The sequence below is a fragment of the Ctenocephalides felis genome, unplaced genomic scaffold (assembly GCF_003426905.1).
Source record: "Ctenocephalides felis isolate EL2017-DRISC unplaced genomic scaffold, ASM342690v1 CF-g0.4_SCAFFOLD_01604, whole genome shotgun sequence".
NCBI classification, from domain to species: Eukaryota; Metazoa; Arthropoda; class Insecta; order Siphonaptera; family Pulicidae; genus Ctenocephalides; species Ctenocephalides felis.
Genome location: NW_020537758.1, coordinates 2,164,579 through 2,184,552, shown reverse-complemented (window position 1 = coordinate 2,184,552; position 19,974 = coordinate 2,164,579). Strand labels below are relative to the sequence as shown.

General features: G+C 29.1%; 2 protein-coding genes across 2 annotated transcripts; one reads left to right on the top strand and one right to left on the bottom strand.

The window, feature by feature from the left end:
• Window positions 1–7,831: 7,831 nt before the first annotated feature.
• On the bottom strand, window positions 7,832–10,559 carry LOC113372364 (serine/threonine-protein phosphatase 5-like). Its single transcript, XM_026612687.1, has 12 exons — window positions 10,234–10,559; window positions 9,969–10,083; window positions 9,601–9,727; window positions 9,379–9,526; window positions 9,192–9,313; window positions 8,863–9,133; window positions 8,663–8,798; window positions 8,509–8,603; window positions 8,381–8,446; window positions 8,169–8,322; window positions 8,005–8,086; window positions 7,832–7,939 (listed from the first exon to the last, which is right to left on the bottom strand). The coding sequence occupies exons 1-12, from the start codon at window positions 10,316–10,318 to the stop codon at window positions 7,880–7,882; spliced, it is 1,461 nt and encodes a 486-aa protein (XP_026468472.1). The 5' UTR covers window positions 10,319–10,559; the 3' UTR covers window positions 7,832–7,879.
• A 142-nt stretch (window positions 10,560–10,701) lies between these two features.
• Window positions 10,702–19,827, top strand: LOC113372796 (DNA helicase MCM8-like). The gene is made up of 15 exons (XM_026613138.1): window positions 10,702–10,870; window positions 10,925–11,057; window positions 11,117–11,349; window positions 11,407–11,521; window positions 11,616–11,728; window positions 11,844–11,990; window positions 12,078–12,182; window positions 13,103–13,222; window positions 13,278–13,524; window positions 13,849–14,042; window positions 14,168–14,380; window positions 18,436–18,637; window positions 18,715–18,835; window positions 19,129–19,318; window positions 19,618–19,827. The coding sequence occupies exons 1-15, from the start codon at window positions 10,772–10,774 to the stop codon at window positions 19,825–19,827; spliced, it is 2,442 nt and encodes an 813-aa protein (XP_026468923.1). The 5' UTR covers window positions 10,702–10,771.
• Window positions 19,828–19,974: the final 147 nt, after the last annotated feature.

Below are 19,974 nucleotides of genomic sequence, written 5' to 3'. Positions count from 1 at the left end.
CCTTTCGTCGGGGATGCAACGCTAAGACGTAATAATGGAAGTCGTTGCATATCCCCTAAGAAAGGGAGTATCAACCCTCTAATCCGTCACAATATTTAACAAAGGTTACAAAATATATTTTCTAGATTTATAACTTCCCGTAGGAAGTATAGTAATCTCAAAAAAATCGAAAATGAAAATTTTTATACATCTTCACGTTTCAGAGGCTTCTAAACCTAATACCTCAGAAAAAATGGATGAATGTGTGTGTGTGTGCGGGTTCAAATTTTCGTCGACGATTTCGGGAACACGGTTCAACCAATTTTAATTATTCAAAAAACATTCGATTCGTATTGATAAGGAGACGTGCTGATTAGTTTTTGGCGAAGGCAGGTCTAGCTGTTTCAAAGATACGGGGCAAAAAGTGCGCCGGAAACGGTAATTCAGTTTTTGAAATAACGGAGCATCGCCGATTTAAATAATTCAAAAAACATTTTACTTGTATTGACGAAATAAACAACCGGTAAAATTTTTGTTAATGCAGGTCAAATTTTTTGAATTTCTAAAATCGATTCGGTAGTATGAGCTTAAATGTGGGCGAAAAGTTTAACACGTTTTCCAAATTACAAAGAAACGGCTCGGCCGATTGTCGCACAAAACTGAAAAACGATAATCCCTATTGAGATACAACAAATGGCTTTCAAATTTCTGAGAGTTACTGAGAAAACGTCGATTTACGGTAAAAAATCTGTTCACATACACGCACACACACACACACATATACTTTTTCCAAATTTGGTCTCATTTGATTCAGAATGGCTTAAAACGTCGGGAAAACATAAAATTAGCGAATCGGATTTTTTGATGAAAACAAACTTCTCCTTTGAGAAGTTAATAATATCATCTATCTAATATAATGTAATAGTATATTATAATGTATCTAATAATATAATGGTGTAGGCTCGATGTACACTAAATTTGGAATTAAAACAAAAAAAAGATCAACTAAACATTGTATTATATTTAGAAGTTTATGCAAATTTAAAAATAATTACAAAATTTAAAATTTGCGGGCAAAATATATTTTCAAAAGTTCCTAGAAAAGCGCCATTATGTATTCACCTAACTTCACTCAATTCAGCATTTGGCGCCTTTGTTAGCTGTCAAATCAAAATCAAACATAAATTTGATATTTAACTGACTTAATATTTAGGAGAAAATTAATTAACAATTAAAAAGTTGATTTGGTTTGTGAAAAATCGAATAATTTTGGACATGAGTGTTGGCCGAAAGTTTTATAAATGGATTGGCGAAGCCTTATCTCTGCCACAGTTTGAAGATATTTTCCCAGATCAGTTATTTTTTAAGTGAGTTTAGAATAGATTATTTATTATAACATATAATTGAGTGTTTGTTCATAACAAACCTCAGTTTGAAGTTATGCGATACTACCATTATATATATATATATATATATATATATATATATATATATATATATTTCAAAGTAACTAGCAGCCCATTCGTCGAAATAAAAAAGGTATAAAGTATAAAAACTTTTATTTATACGTTTCGACACAAGATGCGTGTCATCATTCAGCAACACAGGACAAAAACACTCAACAAAAATTTATTTTAAAAAATTAAACTTAATAACATATTAGAGAAAAAAACATTTTTTAGAAAAAATTATGAATAACTAAAAGATTTGAAAACTAATTTGACTAAAAGTTATGAGTCGAGCCTAGATGCTCGGTATGGGCGTGTTTCTCGCTTCACAATGATGTATTTCATAACTTTTAGTCAAATTAGTTTTCAAATCTTTTAGTTATTCATAATTTTTTCTAAAAAATGTTTTTTTCTCTAATATGTTATTAAGTTTAATTTTTTAAAATAAATTTTTGTTGAGTGTTTTTGGCCTGTGTTGCTGAATGATGACACGCATCTTGTGTCGAAACGTATAAATAAAAGTTTTTATACTTTATACCTTTTTTATTTCGACGAATGGGCTGCTAGTTACTTTGAAATATGTTTCAACGTCGAAAAAACTATCAAGATATATATATATATGTATATACAGGGCCGGATTTAGAAATTTGGCGCCCCGGGGCACTGACAAAAATGCCGCCCCATCCCTGAAATTTTACGAAATTTCGAACTTTTTTTTAAAGCAATCGCGGTGCTTCAGCTGCGTAGGGACAAAATATTGGAGCGCGTAAGCGCCGCGTCGCAGTCTAACGAATAAACAATGTTACATAATCCATATAAATACAAAATTTATACTTATTATTAAAATATTTTTAAAATATGTGATAATTTGATGTGCATATGTCTTATGATCACTTTTGTCCACCAAATGTTTCTTTTCCAATTTTTTTTATTTGATCATCGAAACCGCTAAACCTGCATTCCACAAATTTAAGCAGTTATTTATTCTCTATTTTTTTTGAATGATATTGGACGCTTCTTTTCTCAACGACTAAATTATCATTTTTGGTATTTTGGTCCGCATCTTCTAAACAGTTGGACCTGCCTTGGCCAATAACTAATCAGCACGTCTCCTTAACAATAGGAATTGAATCATTTAAATCGGTTGATCCGTGTTCACTTGAATAATTAAAAAATATTAAATTTGTATTGATGGGGAGACGTGCTGATTAGTTTTTGGCACGAATTACGAAAAATGGTAATTGAGATTTGATATTTCTCCTCTGAAACAGTCACGCATCGCGATTGCTTTGCAAAAAGTTCATAATTTTCAATAAATTTCAAAATACCAAAAATGTGTTTTAAAAGTCAATTTTTTTCATTTCCAATTTTTTTCAATTTTAAAGCTCTTTATAAAATGTAATTTTCAGTACGGGATGTTTCAATAATTTGTCTTAAGGCACAATGCCACGCGTCACTAGTTTAAATTTTTTTTCAACGCTGTAAGTTTGGAAGTGCAGAAATTCGTCATTTTAAGAAGGCTCGAGAACTGAAAAAAATATGTTTTTTAAACTTTCAGCTTGTTTACAGATCTTTATATTAGCCAAATTGACAAATTTATTAATAATTAATTAATTAAGTTAATAATTATTAACCAATTTGATAATTTACGTTCGGAGAGGAAGGCAAGGCAAAATGATAAATTTTAATAATCGGTTATTTCAACCCAAATTTTGCATTGCAATCGTATTATGTTTTGTTAATTATATTTCTTGAGATAAAAAATGTTGATTATATTTTATAGATTTTTTTTCTAACTATCCAAATTTTGCCGCCCTGGGCAGTACCAAAATTAATTTTGGAATTCGTCAAAATTATGCATTTTTATTGCATTTTTCATAAATTTGTAGTAAGCGAGAGTTTTACTTCAAAATATTTCATGAGTGTTTCATGGCATGTGAGGTATCAATTAAAAGCTATTTTTAAGTACGATTTTACAAATAAAATTGGGTTTCCCACCAAATGCATGGACTTTTCAGAAAATTAGAAATAATGAATTAATTATTTTTCCAGGGGTGTCCAAGTTGACGACTTGGTTATTCGAAATGGGAGTTATGTATTACTAAAAACCAAAAAGGGCAAAGAGCTATCTCAAAATAATACCATCGTAGCCAGGTAATAATTAATAATTGATAATTTAATACCTATCCATCAATCTTTCATATCATTTCCAGAGTCGAATTAATAATGGGCACAGCAGGAACAATTCTAAGGGAAACCACATGCCAATTGATGGTGCGCAAATTTATTTGGCCAAAGGATGTTCCACCGAATTGCTTTTACAACAACATCATTTTCAACTTTGATCTTGAAGTGATTGAAGATCTGAGGCCGTCAGAGCCAATATTTAAACTTGAAAAAGTCATCACAGGTTGCAAAGTTGCTTTTGGGACTGAATGCGATGAAGCTGAAAAAACTATTCATGACCTTATGGTCAAACATAATTTGCATAATAGTGCTGTCTATTTATGTAGGTATCGGTTGATTGCAAATCAAAATGCACAAGTTATGGAACCGGTCATCAAGTTGCCACCTGTTGAATTGCTTGATGAATGAGGAAAAATAGTTGTTGAAAAAGCTGATGATGTTTTATTCATGGATTTGTAGTGAGCGAACCTAAAGAAGTTTTACTTACTTATACTACTTAAGCCTGATGCTTAACTACTTAAAACCTGATTCGAATGAACTACTTAAAACCTGATTTTATTATTCTTTAAATGTTATATTTTTTGTAATAAAACTATAGTAATATTCATCATAACATGTTTTTATTAACTTCCCGTAGGGCAAGTTATAGTAATCGCAAAAAAATCGAAAATGAAAATTTTTATATATCTTTACGTTTCAAAGGTTTCTGAACAATTTGGCATACCTTAGAAAAAATGGATGTATGTGTGTGTGTGTGTATGTATGTGCGGATACAAATTTTCGTCGACGATTTCGGGAACATGAATCAACCGATTTGAATAATTTAAAAAACATTCGATTCGTATTGATAAGGAGACGTGCTGATTAGTTTTTGGCAAAGGTAGGTCTAGCCGTTCCGAAGATACGGGGCAAAAAGAGTGCCGAAAACGGGCACTCAGTTTTTAAGAGAACGAAGCGTCCGATTTGAATAATTCAAAAAACATTTTATTTGTATTGACTAAATGAAGAACTGTTCAAAATTTTAGAAAGGCAGGTCCTACGACTTTGGAAATATGGAGGAAAAAGTAAAAAAATGAGCCATTTGGCGGTTAAAAATGATCATTAGACATATGCACATCAGATTATCAGATATTTTATAGAGATTTTAACAATAAGTATAAATTTTGTTTACATTCCCATGGGTTCCGTACCAATGTTCACGCGTTAGACGGCGATGCGGCGCTTACGCGCTTTGATATTTCGTCTTTATGCAGTGAAAGCAGTACGATTGCTTTAAAAAAACCTTCAGAATTTCCAAAATATGTCAAAATGAAGAAAACATTTTTCTTTTCAAAAAAAAATTGTTTTCAAAAAAAAAATTTTTTTTTTAAAAGTAATTTTTTGTCAAATTTATAGTTTCTCAAAAATCTAATTTTTTCGAAGTAAAATTTTTTCAAAAATGTTAATTGTTTTTAAAAAAATAATAATTTTTGGTTCCAGCAATTTGCCTTAAGGCACGATGCCTTAATTGCCTTAAGACAGAATTCCACTTACAGCTAGTTTATAAAATCGTATTCTGCTTAAAAATAGCTTTAAGTCGATACCTCACATGCCATAAAACACTTGTTCTATCATATATACTTAATATTATAGTTTGAATATAGTTTTAATATAGTAATATAGTATAAGTAATTTAATATAGTATAAATATAGTTTTAATTATTATTCATAAATTGATTTGTAATTTATTTATACTTGTTCAATGTGTTTTTTTCAGTCCATATTTGATTAACTCTGTACTGGTTTAGTGCTCTTTTCTTCTAAAAAATGTGAGACAAGTAGGTTGCAACGAATAGTATATTCGAGAAAATGCCGAATACGGAATATTCGGCATGCTCCAGAGACAAAATAACGAATATTCGGCAACTATTTGGCAGGTTTTTAGCGCAAAAAACTGTGTTATAATATTATAACACATATAATTATATAAAATATATATTTCAATGTAACATGTCTTACATATGCAAATATATAGATAGTTTTCCAACCCCAGGATTTTCCAACGCGACCCATAGTTTAAGAAGCCCTGTCATATATAAGGATTGAGTCTTAGCTATTTAGGTAAAATTTTCAACTATTTATTTCAAAAATCCAGTTTTTGCTTTCACTAAAAACTAAACAATACAGTTTCCCATTGATATCTTTCAAACAGATTTTTAATATTTATAATTATCTTAATTATAGTACTTAGAACATAAAATGGCGGCCCATTATTTCAAATTTAAATAAATTTTGTAATTAAACCGCTTTTTGTATGATCATATAATTTAACCCAATAATTTAACATTATGCAAAGTTTTATTAATATCATCTATTATCGTTTACTACGTAAAATTTTGTTCAATAACTAATCACGAAGAAATGATTAAATTTGCATTTGACAAGGAGCATATGTGCAACATAATCAACAAAGTCTAAGAACGGTTTTGTTAAACAAAATTGAATGATACGAAATAGAAATCTAATTGTATTGAATTCCACTTATTAAATTTATATAAATTTCATGTGTTTATCCATTCAATAATGAAAATTAACAGTAATATTAGTATATTTGTCTTACCTTATCGCAGCATCATAAACCCAGGAATTACTAGTCTATTTCACAAGTAACTGCTTATTTTAACTTGAAAACACGATCACAAATTATTAAAAGTCCTGTTGCAACTACATAATTGTAAATTAACACTGTTTTAAAGCAAAATTTATAATATTTTTCTAAAGAAAAACAAAATTATCTGGACGTTAAAAGTTCAAAAATGACGTTGAAACATGTTGAAGTTGTTTTGCTAATGCAGGTTGACCAGCTGTTAACGGCGAACCAACATTAGATAATAAAAATTTGAAACTGAAAAATAGAAAAATTTTAATTAAAAATTATAAATTTAAACATTTTAAAAATAAATTATTTATAAATACATTTTTGTCATACTTATACTCACCTATGTCTGGAAAATGGTAGTGATTACACCAAAATATTTCATTGCTTGGGAGTTGACATTGGTAACTTTTGCACACATTCTCTTTCTGCAATTTAATAAACTGTTGATTATTAATCACACAAAAACTGTTTCAGTATGTAAATATAAATTTATCCATTACTAATTAATATTTAAATAAAATTAGTTTCAAATATCTTTATTTTTGTAATGAAACAGATATAAAACATTATATTTAATCAGTTATTTTGTTTCTTTTACTTACTTCATTAATCGTGTATATATATACATAAATCATATACACTATAATATATACAGAGAATACTAATTGTGTTAACTTCATTTGTTCTAGCTTAATTTTTACATTTTGTGATTAATTAAATCTCTAAACTTGATAATTACATAGGCACTAATAGGTAATTTCTATTTCTATATATGTCGTAGAATGATCTGATATAAATATAAATTTATATATATATATATATATATATATATATATATATTATATATATATACCTTTTTCGGTCTTTTCGTAAATTATTTTTGTTTTCCTACAGTAGTGTCATGTGATTGTGGTGTTGTAAAATGTTTTAGTAAAGTGGGTTTTTCCTGATCTGGTGTGTATAATTTGTTGTTTTTTCAATTAATTTTTCCATTGTATAAATTCATTTTTTTGAAACCTTTTCTTTATATTGTAAATTTCTTTTAGCTGAATGATGAGACACATCTAGTCTCGAAACGTATAAAAAATAAATTAAATTGTTTACATTCGACGCATTGGCTGTTTTATTCATTTCAATATGTTTCAACGTCGAACAAAAAATCATCAATATATATATATATATATATATATATATATAAGGAAAGTAATTGCCTAAAAAATATTATGCCTATAAAAAATATTTTATTCATAAAATATGCTATGATTAAATACAATTTGCAATGAAGAGTAAATATAACAATTAAAAGAATTCAAATGCAAAATTACATATCAAATGGTTTTATAAAAAGAATTGTATAATATTGATCAGGCAAAGACTTTGCAAATGTTAACATATATATAAATTTATATAAGACTATTTGGCTTAAAAGAGCTACATACAAGAAAATACATTATTAAAAATATTTAAACATAACTTTCAAGATTATAACAAATGTCGAGCACTGGGATACAATTTAATTTCATTAATTCACTGGATCAACTGGCAGTAATCCCAAACTTTGTGTAAAAATCACAAAAAACTTGCACAAATAAATATGTAAACCATTCCAAATGAGATATGATGGCGATCAACACATCATGTTCAACAAGGAATTTGCGTATACCATTGGTTTAACATCAGGATGCGGCTGCAGATGAAAGTAATAAGTTATATATGAAATATTATTTAAGTATATAGTTATGTGATACTGACCACTGCCGAGAATGAGACATATTCTGGGATCATCGTCTTGCCCTTTAATTTGATAAAAGCACCTTTGTTTCCCATTGTATCACTGTAAATTATAAATCATAAATTAAAAATAATTATTTACTAGGTTGAAAATAGTTAAAACAAATGTTAAATTTATTATTCACCAATAATTAGGTGCAGAAAAAACAGTAATGCACTTCCCATCATGAGCAACCTCATAACCTTCAGATTTGACTTCATGGCTACGAATTACATAGTCAAGATTGTTCTTCTCCAAGAATTTATGAGTAACATCTGGTCCAAATTGACAACCAACTCCTAAAAAACATATATGCATAGTAACATATTCTTATACTAATTATTGTTTTAAATTTACCTCTTTTACTTGGTGACCTGCCGTTTTGTGGTTGAGGATCGGACCACAATAACTCACACATAAGACCTAAGGAAATAAATAGTATTATATATGATATATATGTTTTATAATGTTTGTTAGCAATTTACCTTCATCAGGCGGTTGTCTATTCCTATCAATTTGCCTGATATCATCAATAGTAACATCGTCAGTGGAAAATAGACCACCATGCATTACCAAAACTCTGGAAAAAAATTTATGTAAGTGCACATAAGCTAAAGTATATGTATATTAAGTATTTACCTTTTGTTTAAACAATGTGCTAAAGGCAACCAATTATATACTTCAGTAAACAGTTCTGCCATGTTTTTTGTATACTTTGCTTTCACTTCTCCTTCAAATCCATACATTTGATTCATTGTGGAACTTTCATGATTACCTAAAAACAAACAACATAAATTTCATTATAAAAATCCCTGCTTATAAAATATTATTCCCCATACCTCTAGACATAAAAAAGCTATCCGGATACAACAACTTGAATCCAAAAAGTGTGAATATACATTCAACAGAAAACGAGCCTCTATCAACAAAATCTCCATTAAACAAATAAGGATTATCAGGTGAGGGCAAACCATTCAATGCAAATATATTCATTAAGTCATAAAATTGACCATGAACGTCTCCACATACTGTGAATTTAGATTCATCAGGAATAGTTACATCCACGAGCGATGGTTGGGTCATCAAATAGGTTTTAACATCTACCAAAATCTACAAAAAAGATAATTAAGATAATTAAAGAATTGTTTTATGGGATTTAATGTGTTACCTTGTAAGCATATTTTCTATGGAGCTTTTGTTGTTTTTTGTACGTTTCCATGAGGTCCATCATGAATTTTAAGGTGACTTTATCATCTTCAAGTTTGGGACCCGCATAGTCATCCTCAATAGCTAAATATAATAAATAAATAAATTTCGTATATATATTGATAATGAACAATAATATCTATACTTACACATTGCAGCAAAATCAATAGTATCAGCAATATTTTTCTCTGGCTTATCAACAGCTATAGCCTTTTCAAAGGCTAATTTTTTTACAATCTTATTACATTCGTTGTACTTCAATTTAGCATCTTTGTCATTAGGTCTAGCTTTTACTACCTAAAGAAAAAACAATTACAATAAATACAAACTATACAAATTATAGACATAAATTAGATATACATTTAGCATACATATTCAAAATCCTTAAGAGCAGCCTTGAACTTGCCCAAAGACATATGGGCAGCTGCTCTTCTATAATAACCTTTGATATAAGTCTTATCACAGTCAATCGCTTTCGATGCATCACTAAGAGCATAACTAAAATAATAGAATAAAAGTCATCAATAATATATCATGAATCTATATGTAAAAGTTCTAATAAAATTTAGGTACGCAATCCACTTAAGACCATTCCATGGTAGCATAAAATATTTTACTTCTTAGTCTTTGAATGTAAAAGACAATCACTTAATATATAAATGTAATGCTTAATTGTATATATTTACTCTAACATGTGACATATCATTAAGGTTATGAGATCTTTTTATTTGATACATACCCAAAACTTTCTGTTCTAAGATGCGAAATGCTTCTATTTGAGTAATAAATAGCATTATTTGGATTTGCTTCAATTGCTTTATTGTATAAATCTATAGCCCGCTCGTAATCTTGTTCTGCAAAATAAACAATTACAATATGTTTGAGGTTATGTACAAATAAATAAATAAATAAATATATAAATTTGATAAAAGGCAAAAGAATTGTTTATAAAGTGATATACATATATATATATATTGTTTGATATATAAATATTGTATAGTTACTTTTAAAATATTCATTAGCTTCTTCTTTGAATTTTTCGGCAGCCGCTATATTTTCGGGCGTGACTTCAACACAATTACTCGACATGGTTTAAAATAATTTAACTAACTATGTACACAATTTTTACATCAAAAATATATCACACATATACAATAATGAACTTTAAAAGGGTTTTTTTAGCAGTTCTTGTAAATTGAAGAACCGACTGAGAATGATTGTGTGGGTCTGCGTGCGCACAATGACGTAATCTTTGACTTTTGAATCGGACAAAGAATCGAATTTATTTATATTATGTTATGGAAAAGAATTCAATTAACATGGCGCAAGAGTTAATTGCAATTAATAATTATTTAAATTATTTAGTTATGGACATGAGTCAACAGAATGATTAATGAATTGTGGAAATATTTGATGGGTGGCAGCACTGCTTTTGTTAGATGTCAAATGTCAAAACTCAGTTTGCGCAATGGCGGTTTTTGAAAATGTACGGTTGATAATAAAACCTTTATGAAAGTTACATTTTAAACAGAATAAGAAGAAATGAGTTATAATAGAGGCAGATTTACTTACCGGAAACGTGGTTTTTCACGTGGAGGAAGTAGTTCATCAGGACGGAGCACCCCATCAAACGAATCATCTGTAAGTTTTCTTTCATCGCAATTTTACAGTTTTTGATTCTTATTATTTACTTAGGTGCAATCTTTTACCAATTCTGCTAATTTACCGGAAGTTGTCAGAAGATCTGGAGAGCAACCTTTAATATCAGTTGCTTTGGACGTTATTCCTGGACCTTATCCAGGATGGAAACTGTATTTCCCTTTAGAAGGTACATTTGTATAGTTTGAAACCATGACACTTCATCTATCATCCATGTATTATTTCTAGTTTATACCGCTGGATCTCAGACAGTAAAAAATATCAAAGCTACTGAATCCCATATCACAAGAAGAACGGTTTTATATAACCTGCAAAGATGTAGAAAATTATTGTGGTACCCTATACATATGAGGGCTCTCTTAGGAGATCCAGTATTTATGGAAGATTGGCCTATGTTTCAAGAGGATCTAAGAGAAAAGCCGGAATATACTTTGAACTGCTTGGGGCTAGCCATGCATCAGGTGAGGTAAATATAATTTGGTTTGGTATGGTGATAATAAGATTTTAAAAGTATTTAGGTACTTTCGATGCAAAATGAGTCAACTGATTCATCAAACCTGGATATGGTAATGGCTAGAGTGATGGGGCACGGACCTGTAATACCTTTGAAAAATATTCGTGTACACAGCTATAGTATGTGCATTAAGTTTTTTAATAATATCAATTATATATTTATAATTATATATTATTAATTATATATTAATACATGTATATATTTGGTGTATAGGTAAACTTGTTACAATAAAAGGCACAGTAATTCGTGCTGGTAACCCAAAGCTGCTTTGCACCTGGATGACATTTGCTTGTCGCTCCTGTTTTGCACAGCAGATGGTAAAACAGGTAATTTGTAATGTATATATATATATAAATATATATATATATATATATATATATATATGTGTGTATTATTAAAGTTACGCAAGTGTATCCTTTATTCAAAGTTCTATTTTTACAGCCTGCCGGTGTAATGGCCCAACCAGAAAAATGTGTAGGGGAAAACTGTCTAATTCGTACAAATTTTATTCCAATTCTTGATACACCGTGCACAAGAACGACTGCTTGGCAGACTTTAAAAGTGCAGGAGTTGAAAACTGCAGATCAGGTAAAAAAAAAAAATTGATTTAAATATTTTATTACATTTTGTTCAATGTACTTTTATATACATGGCTAAAATAAATATTTTGAATAGTTTGAATCAGGCAGAGTACCCAGGAATGTAAATATTGAAGTAACAGCAGACTTGGTTAATTTATGTTGTCCAGGAGATGATGTGACTATCACTGGAATTGTGCAGGTATAATTTATAACATCATTTTTTATTTATAAGCAATTTATAAGTAATATATTAACTTCCCATAGGGCAAATTATAGTAATCACAACAAAATCGAAAATGAACATTTTTATATGTCTTTACGTTTCAGAAGTTTCTGAATATTTTGGCATACCTTAGAAAAAATGGATGTATGTGTGTGTGTGTGTATGTGAATGTGTGTGTGTGTGTTCGGATACAAATTTTCGTCGACGATTTCGAGAACAGGGATGAAGCGATTTGAATAATTCAAATTCGTATTGATAAGGAGACGTGCTGATTAGTTTTTGGCGAAAGCAGGTCTAGTCGTTCTGAAGATATGAGGCAAAAAGTGCCAAAAACGGTAACTCAGTTTTAAGAGAATGGAGCGTCCGATTTGAATAATTCGAAAACATTTTAGTTGTATTAACAAGATGAAGGACTGATCAAATTTTCATGAAGGCAGGTCTAGCGTTTCGGAGATCTAATGAAAAAAGTAAAAAAAAGCCATTTGGCGGTCAAAAATGATCATTAGACATATGCACATCAAATTATCAGATATTTTATAGAGATTTTAACAATAAGTATAAATTTTGTTTATATTTATGGGTTCCGTACCAATGTTTATACGTTAGACGGGGTCGCGGCGCTTACGCGCTTTGATATTTCGTCTCTACGCAGTTAAAGCAGTACGATTGCTTTGAAAAAAAGTTCAGAATTTTGTCAAAAATTTATAGTTTTTTAAAAATCTATTTTTTTCAGAGTTTTTTTAAAAAAAATAATTTTTGGTATAGGAAGTTCCAGCAATTTGCCTTAAGGCACGATGTCATGCGCCCCACTAGTTTCTGAATATATTAATGTATAATATAGTTTGTTTTGGGGCAGTTGAAACAAGGATATTAAAATATGATTTTTACAATTTTAGGTGAGAGCTTTAGATGATCATTCTAGACGAGATCAAGCATCAATGTACAAAATGTATCTTGAAGGCATATCTATACAAAATCAAAGAGAAAATGTAGTTGAAGATGAATACACAGAACGAGTATGTATTTCTGTATTATTTACTAAACACAAGTTTCAATTACCATTTTTTTTAGGATTATGCAGCAATACAAGCAATCAAATCAGAGCCTGATGTTTTTCGATTGCTTGTTAATTCTCTGTGCCCTCTGATTTGCGGCCGAGAATGTCCTAAAGCTGGTCTCATTCTAGCTTTAATGGGAGCTACAAAAACATCAGAGTCAGATTTTATAAATAGGAACGAGTGTCATGTTTTGATAGTTGGAGATCCGGGGTTGGGAAAAAGTCAGATGTTGAAGGCTTGTGCTGATGTTGCCCCTAGAGGTAATAATAATATAGAAGTTTAAATATCTGATGAATATGTAATATTAATGACCAAACCATCAGATATTTTTGAGTAAATATGGTAAAAAATGTAAATTTGGACATGAGTATATCTTATCTCCTTTCAATCATTTTGTGCCTTGATATTTCTAACAAAATATACATTATTTTTATTTTACAGGATTAGTGTAGTACTTGAAATATTTTTTGAACTCATTGTAGCCATTAATTCTCCCGTTTTTAGTATTTATTGTTAATTTATTTATTTATCATTAATGGTAATAAATATTATTTCTTTCATTTATGTTATTTCTTTTATTTTAGGTGTTTTTGTATGTGGAAATACGAGTACTTCTTCCGGTCTCACAGCCAGTGTAACTTCTGGCGGCCAGACTTCATCAGAGTCAGGTATTTCTTCAGGAAACAGCACCAGTGGTGTGGAAGCCGGTGCCCTGGTACTTGCCGATGGTGGTGTATGCTGTATTGATGAATTTGATAAAATGACCAAACAGCACTCGGTATGAATAAACAATTTTAACTATCAGTATAAGAAGATAAATAATACATTATATAAATATATATATATATATATATATATATATATGTATATATATATATATTTATTTATTTGTTTCTTCTCTAGGCTTTGCTCGAAGCAATGGAGCAACAATGTGTCTCTTTAGCCAAAGCAGGTGTAGTCTGCTCCCTTCCTGCCAGATGTGCAGTCGTGGCCGCTGCAAATCCTGATAAAGGCGTTTACAACAGATCCAAAACCTTAAAGGAAAATGTTAATTTAAGCTGTGCCCTTCTGTCTAGATTTGATTTGGTATTTGTGCTGTTGGATATTCCTGATGAGGTGAGAATTAAAAATATAGGTAAATGTAAACATTGAGGGGCTTTTTTTGAAGTTATTCACTTCTGATTAGTCTTGCTAGAGGTTGTGTTAAACTCAAGCCATTTAAATAGAGATTAGTGTGTTATATATTTATTGAAGTTAAGCTTAAGGAGACTTAGAATGCCTTTTGAGTTAAACAATTAATGCTAATAATATAATGCCTCAGATTGTTCATGAGATTCTAAAAATGTACTAGATAGAACATGCCCAGACTATCTAAATCATTTGTATGCCATATACAACATTTTCAGTGTATTATATATTTTTTGTATTTCATGTTTCACACTATTTAGTATATTTTTTAACTATCTAGAATACTTTCAGACTTTGTGAAATCTGTCTGAAACATTTTCAGACTAGATACCCACTAAACCAGTTACGTAATATTACGTAATTTTTATGTAAAAAATATGTAATCTAGATTACGTAATTAGATATTACGAAAGAATTACATAAATATTACGTAATTTTCCTGAAAAAAATATTACGTAAGAAAAATGAAGATTTTATTTCATATATCTTACATACACAACTTTTTTTGATAATTTTTTTATTTTGAAATCAGAAATATATTAAGTTTTGTGGGTTAAGTTTGAATCAAATTTAATTTTTCTTGCAAAAGTAGAAAATAACGGTATTACTCGAAAAAAAACTTTAGCTGAAATTTAATGCACAATCATGATTTAAAATTGTAAATATATTTAATATATATATTAAATTCTTAAAGATTTACACAATTGCATATATAACATTGATCCTGAAAAAAATTGATAATATTTCAAAACAATCGATGAAAGCACAAAATAAAAATATAAATTATTGCACTAATTTTATTTCTGTACATAAAATAAAACAATCATTTATAATCTAAGAATGAATTAATGGCATAACAACAAAAGTATCAGATTTAAAATTAGGCAATAGTAAACATTTATTGAAAATTTGACTTATGTCCACCTCAATCTTCTCAAACTTTATTTTATTATAATAATTTTCAGGCTAGATCTAAATATGTACAGGTAATCTAGAACATTTTTAATCTATCTAGAATATTTTCAGACTATCCAAAAAATTTTCAGATTACATCTAGAACATGTGCAGGCTATCTAGGACACTTTAAGACTTTCTAAGTTTATGTTAAGAAGTTCATGTAAAACATCTTCTGCCTATCTCGAGTATTTTCAGACTGTCTACAAAATTCTTTTGACTTTTAGACTTTCAACATCTTTAAACTTTTATTATCTAAGGTCATGTTAAGTCTATCTAGAACATCTTCAGACTACCTAGGATATTTGTCAGACTATCTAGGACATTTTAAGATTATCTGAGGACATTTTAAAACTATCTACAATCTAGATAGTCTGTCAAATGTTCTAGATAGTTGGAAGATGTTCTACATAGTCTTAACATGACCTGAGAAAATTTTAAAATAATGCTTGTATACGTCCTAGATAAAGCCTGAATTTTTTCTAGATAGTCTGAAAATGTTCGAGATAGATTAAAAATATTTTGGATAGTCTGAATGTGTTCTAGATGGTTTAAAAACGTTCTAGATAGTGTAAAAGTGTTTTAGATATACCGAAGATGTTTTACATAGTCTTTAAATGACCTTAGATAATTTTAAAATGTCCTAGATAAAGTCTGAAAAATTTCTAGATGGTTTAAATATGTTGTAGATAGTGTGAAAACGTTTTATATAGTCCAAAGATGTTCTACATAGTATAAAATGACCTTAGATAATCTTAAAATGTCCAAGAGAGTCTGTACATGTCCTAGATTTAGTCTAAAAATGTTTTAGATAGCCTGAAATTGACCGGGATAATTTGAAAATATTCTAAATTGTCAGAAAATATTTTAGATGGCCTGAAGATGTACTTAGACTGTCTGAAAATTACTGTGGATAGTTTGAAAATATTTCATATAGTCAGATGATGTTCTAGGCAGCCCTAGATAGCCTTAAAATATCTTAGATATCCTTATAATATTCTTGACAGACTGAAAATGTTCTAGATAGTGTGAAAATATTGTGGATTGTATATTAGATGCTCTAGATAGTGTTAAAATGTTCATAGATAGACTTTAAATGTCCTAGATAGTCTGACAAATGCCCTAGATAGCCTTAAAATATCATCGATAGTTTTATTATGTTCTTGATAGACTGAAAATGTTGATAGTCTGTAAATTTTGTGAATTATATATAGATGCTTTAGATAGTTTTAAAATGTTCATAGATAGACTTTAAATGTCCTAGATAGTCTGACAAATGTTCTAGATAGTTTTTGAATGATTTTAGAATTTCAGAAATATCCTAGGTAGTTTGTACATGTCCTAGTATATACTGAAAATTTTCTAGATAGTTTACAAATGTCCTAGATAGTTCGAAAATGTATTAGGTAGTTTCAAAATGTTCTGGATAATTGAAAAACATTCCAGATAGTCTGAAAATGCTGCAAAATGGCTGCATGTGTTGTAAATCGTCTTAAAGTGTAGTTGATTGTCTGAAAATGCTCCAAAACGGCGGAAAATATTGCAAATCGTCTGAAAGTATTGCAGCCTGTAAGAAAATCTAACTATTTCTATTTCCACGTATCAAATTCCACACAAGATCTGATTATTTGTGCAAATTCACAAAAATCATAAACGTGCAGCAAAACATTTTTAAATAAAAAAAGTAGTGCGTGATGGGATTCCTCCGCACGAAGGAAGTTATGTTTATTTGACATGGCATGATACGATTAACTGTCAAATCGGGGTTTGCGCAAATACCTTTAAACATACGTGCTACACACGATCCGATTATTTGTGCAAATTCTTTTTATTCAAGTTTGCGCACACTTGCAATCGAATTTCGTATGTTTGAAGGAATTTCAGCAAACACGGATTTGAATATTAACCATAACTTCCTTCGCGCGGAGGAATCCCCATCACGCACTACTTTTTTATCTTTAATGTTGGTAATAACGCTCACTTCACATCGTTTCATAGTTTTTCACGCGGAATGTACAGGAAGATGGTGATTGTATCTGGTAATGACATTTAAGGAAATATTTATTTCGGATTTTGAATGTTTTAGATGTAAATTATTAAATAATTATACGTTAAACTGATAATCAGTGTTCATTAATCATAACTGGAACAAATAATCTTATTTATAAACCATAAAATACTTAGAATCGGTGTTCATAATGACCATTACATCAGTGAAAACTAATGGCGGTTACACACGATATGATTTGTCAAATGTGTTTGCGAAAATACCTTCAAACATACGTAATAAAATAAATCGATAGTTTGTGCAAATTCCTGAAAATCGTAAACGTTTGCACAAACTATTGTGATTAAATTTTAAGGTACATATTTGCGCAAATACAAATTTGTCAAATAATCTTATCATGTGCAGTCGACATGAAACATAACTTGCTGTGTTTGTGTAAATATTTAACACTCACGAAGTGATTCAAGGAGTTTAAAAACAGAGATTTAAGGTATTTGGAAATCTATTTAATACATACTGATTTAAAGTATTTGCAAACGTTAACAATTACATTATGTTTTTGTACAAAATTTAGTGAAGTTGTGTGATAATGAATAACTATAAATTTTATTTGTTTCTACAATATGATTACATGGATTTCTATAAAAATCGATATATTTTTACAAATAGTTTGATCATATTGATTTATTTATTCATATATAATAATATGTTATTTCAGGGGCTTGTTAGAATATTAAAACTAATATTGTAGGATTGAAACACATTAATTGCCTTGTCAGTCATATGTGTCTGATGTTATGTTTTACAGGAGCTATGAGAAGACATTAAAGTCTTCTCGATACATTTTTGAATAAATTATCCACTAAAGTTATCATGGTACATTATTGACATTATTGTGGTGATTAACTTGTTAAATATATTAGTTCATGTAAGACTAAAACATGTCTCATTGACATTTCTAGTTTCCTATTTTGCTTATCATTATATTATATTTCATTTATTGACTATTTTATCTCTTTAGCAATTGGATACACTTCTGACGGAGCACGTATTTTCAATGCATCTGACTAAAGAGGAACGAAAATCTAGAAATAGCAGAATTTTTGAGACTCCAATGAGTCAAAATGAACGTCAACAGCCACGATGTCTTGAGGAAAGATTAAGATTGAGACACGGAGAAAGATTTGATCCTTTGCCGACTGTTCTTATGAGGAAGTATATAAGTAAGGAAGGATAATTAATATAAATAACTAGTTGTATCTCTTGTTTAGAGATTATATAAATTGTTTTGTTTGTTTAGGCTATGCTAGAAAGAACGTGCAGCCTAAATTGACAAAAGAGGCTGCTGAGGAAATAAAAAGATTCTATTTGGGTCTGAGACAAGTTCGTCAGGGTGCTGATAGTATGCCAGTTACACTCAGGTTAATAATTAAATTAATATAATCATTAATAACATTAATTAAAAACTAACTAATATATATTATATGCATTATATATCATATAAATGTATTTATATATCATATATTTTTTAAAATTCATATATAATAAATAAATAAAGTAATTATAGAAAACAATTTGAATTTAAAACAAACACTGTTCTTATTTTATGTATTATTTACTAAAAATCAAGTTATCAGTGAAGTCCTTGAGTTGTTTGTAAATATCAATAATAATATTATTATTTCCTTAATTTTTTATTATACTTTTTCTTTAGGCAACTTGAAGCTCTAATTCGGCTAACGCAAGCAAGAGCAAGAGTGGATCTATCGCCTGAAGCAAAAATAGAACATGCAAGAGATGTTATCGAGTTAACAAAATTTGTCATTCAGATTATTCTGCGATGGTATTGGAACTTTGATGTCAACAGAGGAGAATACTTCGAGCAAATGAGCCAAAATTCAAAGGTAAAAGGAAATGACCAGTATAAGAAAACTAGAACTATATTATATATAATATATAATAAAGATATATTATATATTTAATTAGATATATATATATATATATATAAACTATATATGATAAATATATATTATATAATTAGATACTATTGCAAGAATTGCAGTTTTTTGTCAAATATTAAATGTGATTGTTAAAATGTTTCAATTTACAAATTACTTTTATTTTGGAATTAAAAAGAATTTGTAATTGCAAAACTTATATTTTTAAAGTATCTATCTTTCTCTAATTTCCTTTATCTTTTTAGATCAAGCGGTTTTTATCTTTAATTCAAAAGAGATCAGAAGTGACAATGAAGACAATTTTCACTCTGAATGAATTGAAAGAGACGGCTAGCAATGGTGGTCTGGTGCATCACGGATTTGGGTCGGATTTTAGAGAAATGATAGACAAACTAAATGAACAGGGCTGTCTTTTGAAGAAGGGACCGAAACTTTATCAACTGCTGGTAGTTTGAGTGGAGTAATTAATTAAGTGATTTATATTTACCAATAGAGAGTGATATTTATATATTGTTTATTAATGTTTATAATATTATGAACTGTATTATAAACATTATAGTGATTAATAATTTATCAACTGTTTAAGGAAAATGTTTGATTAT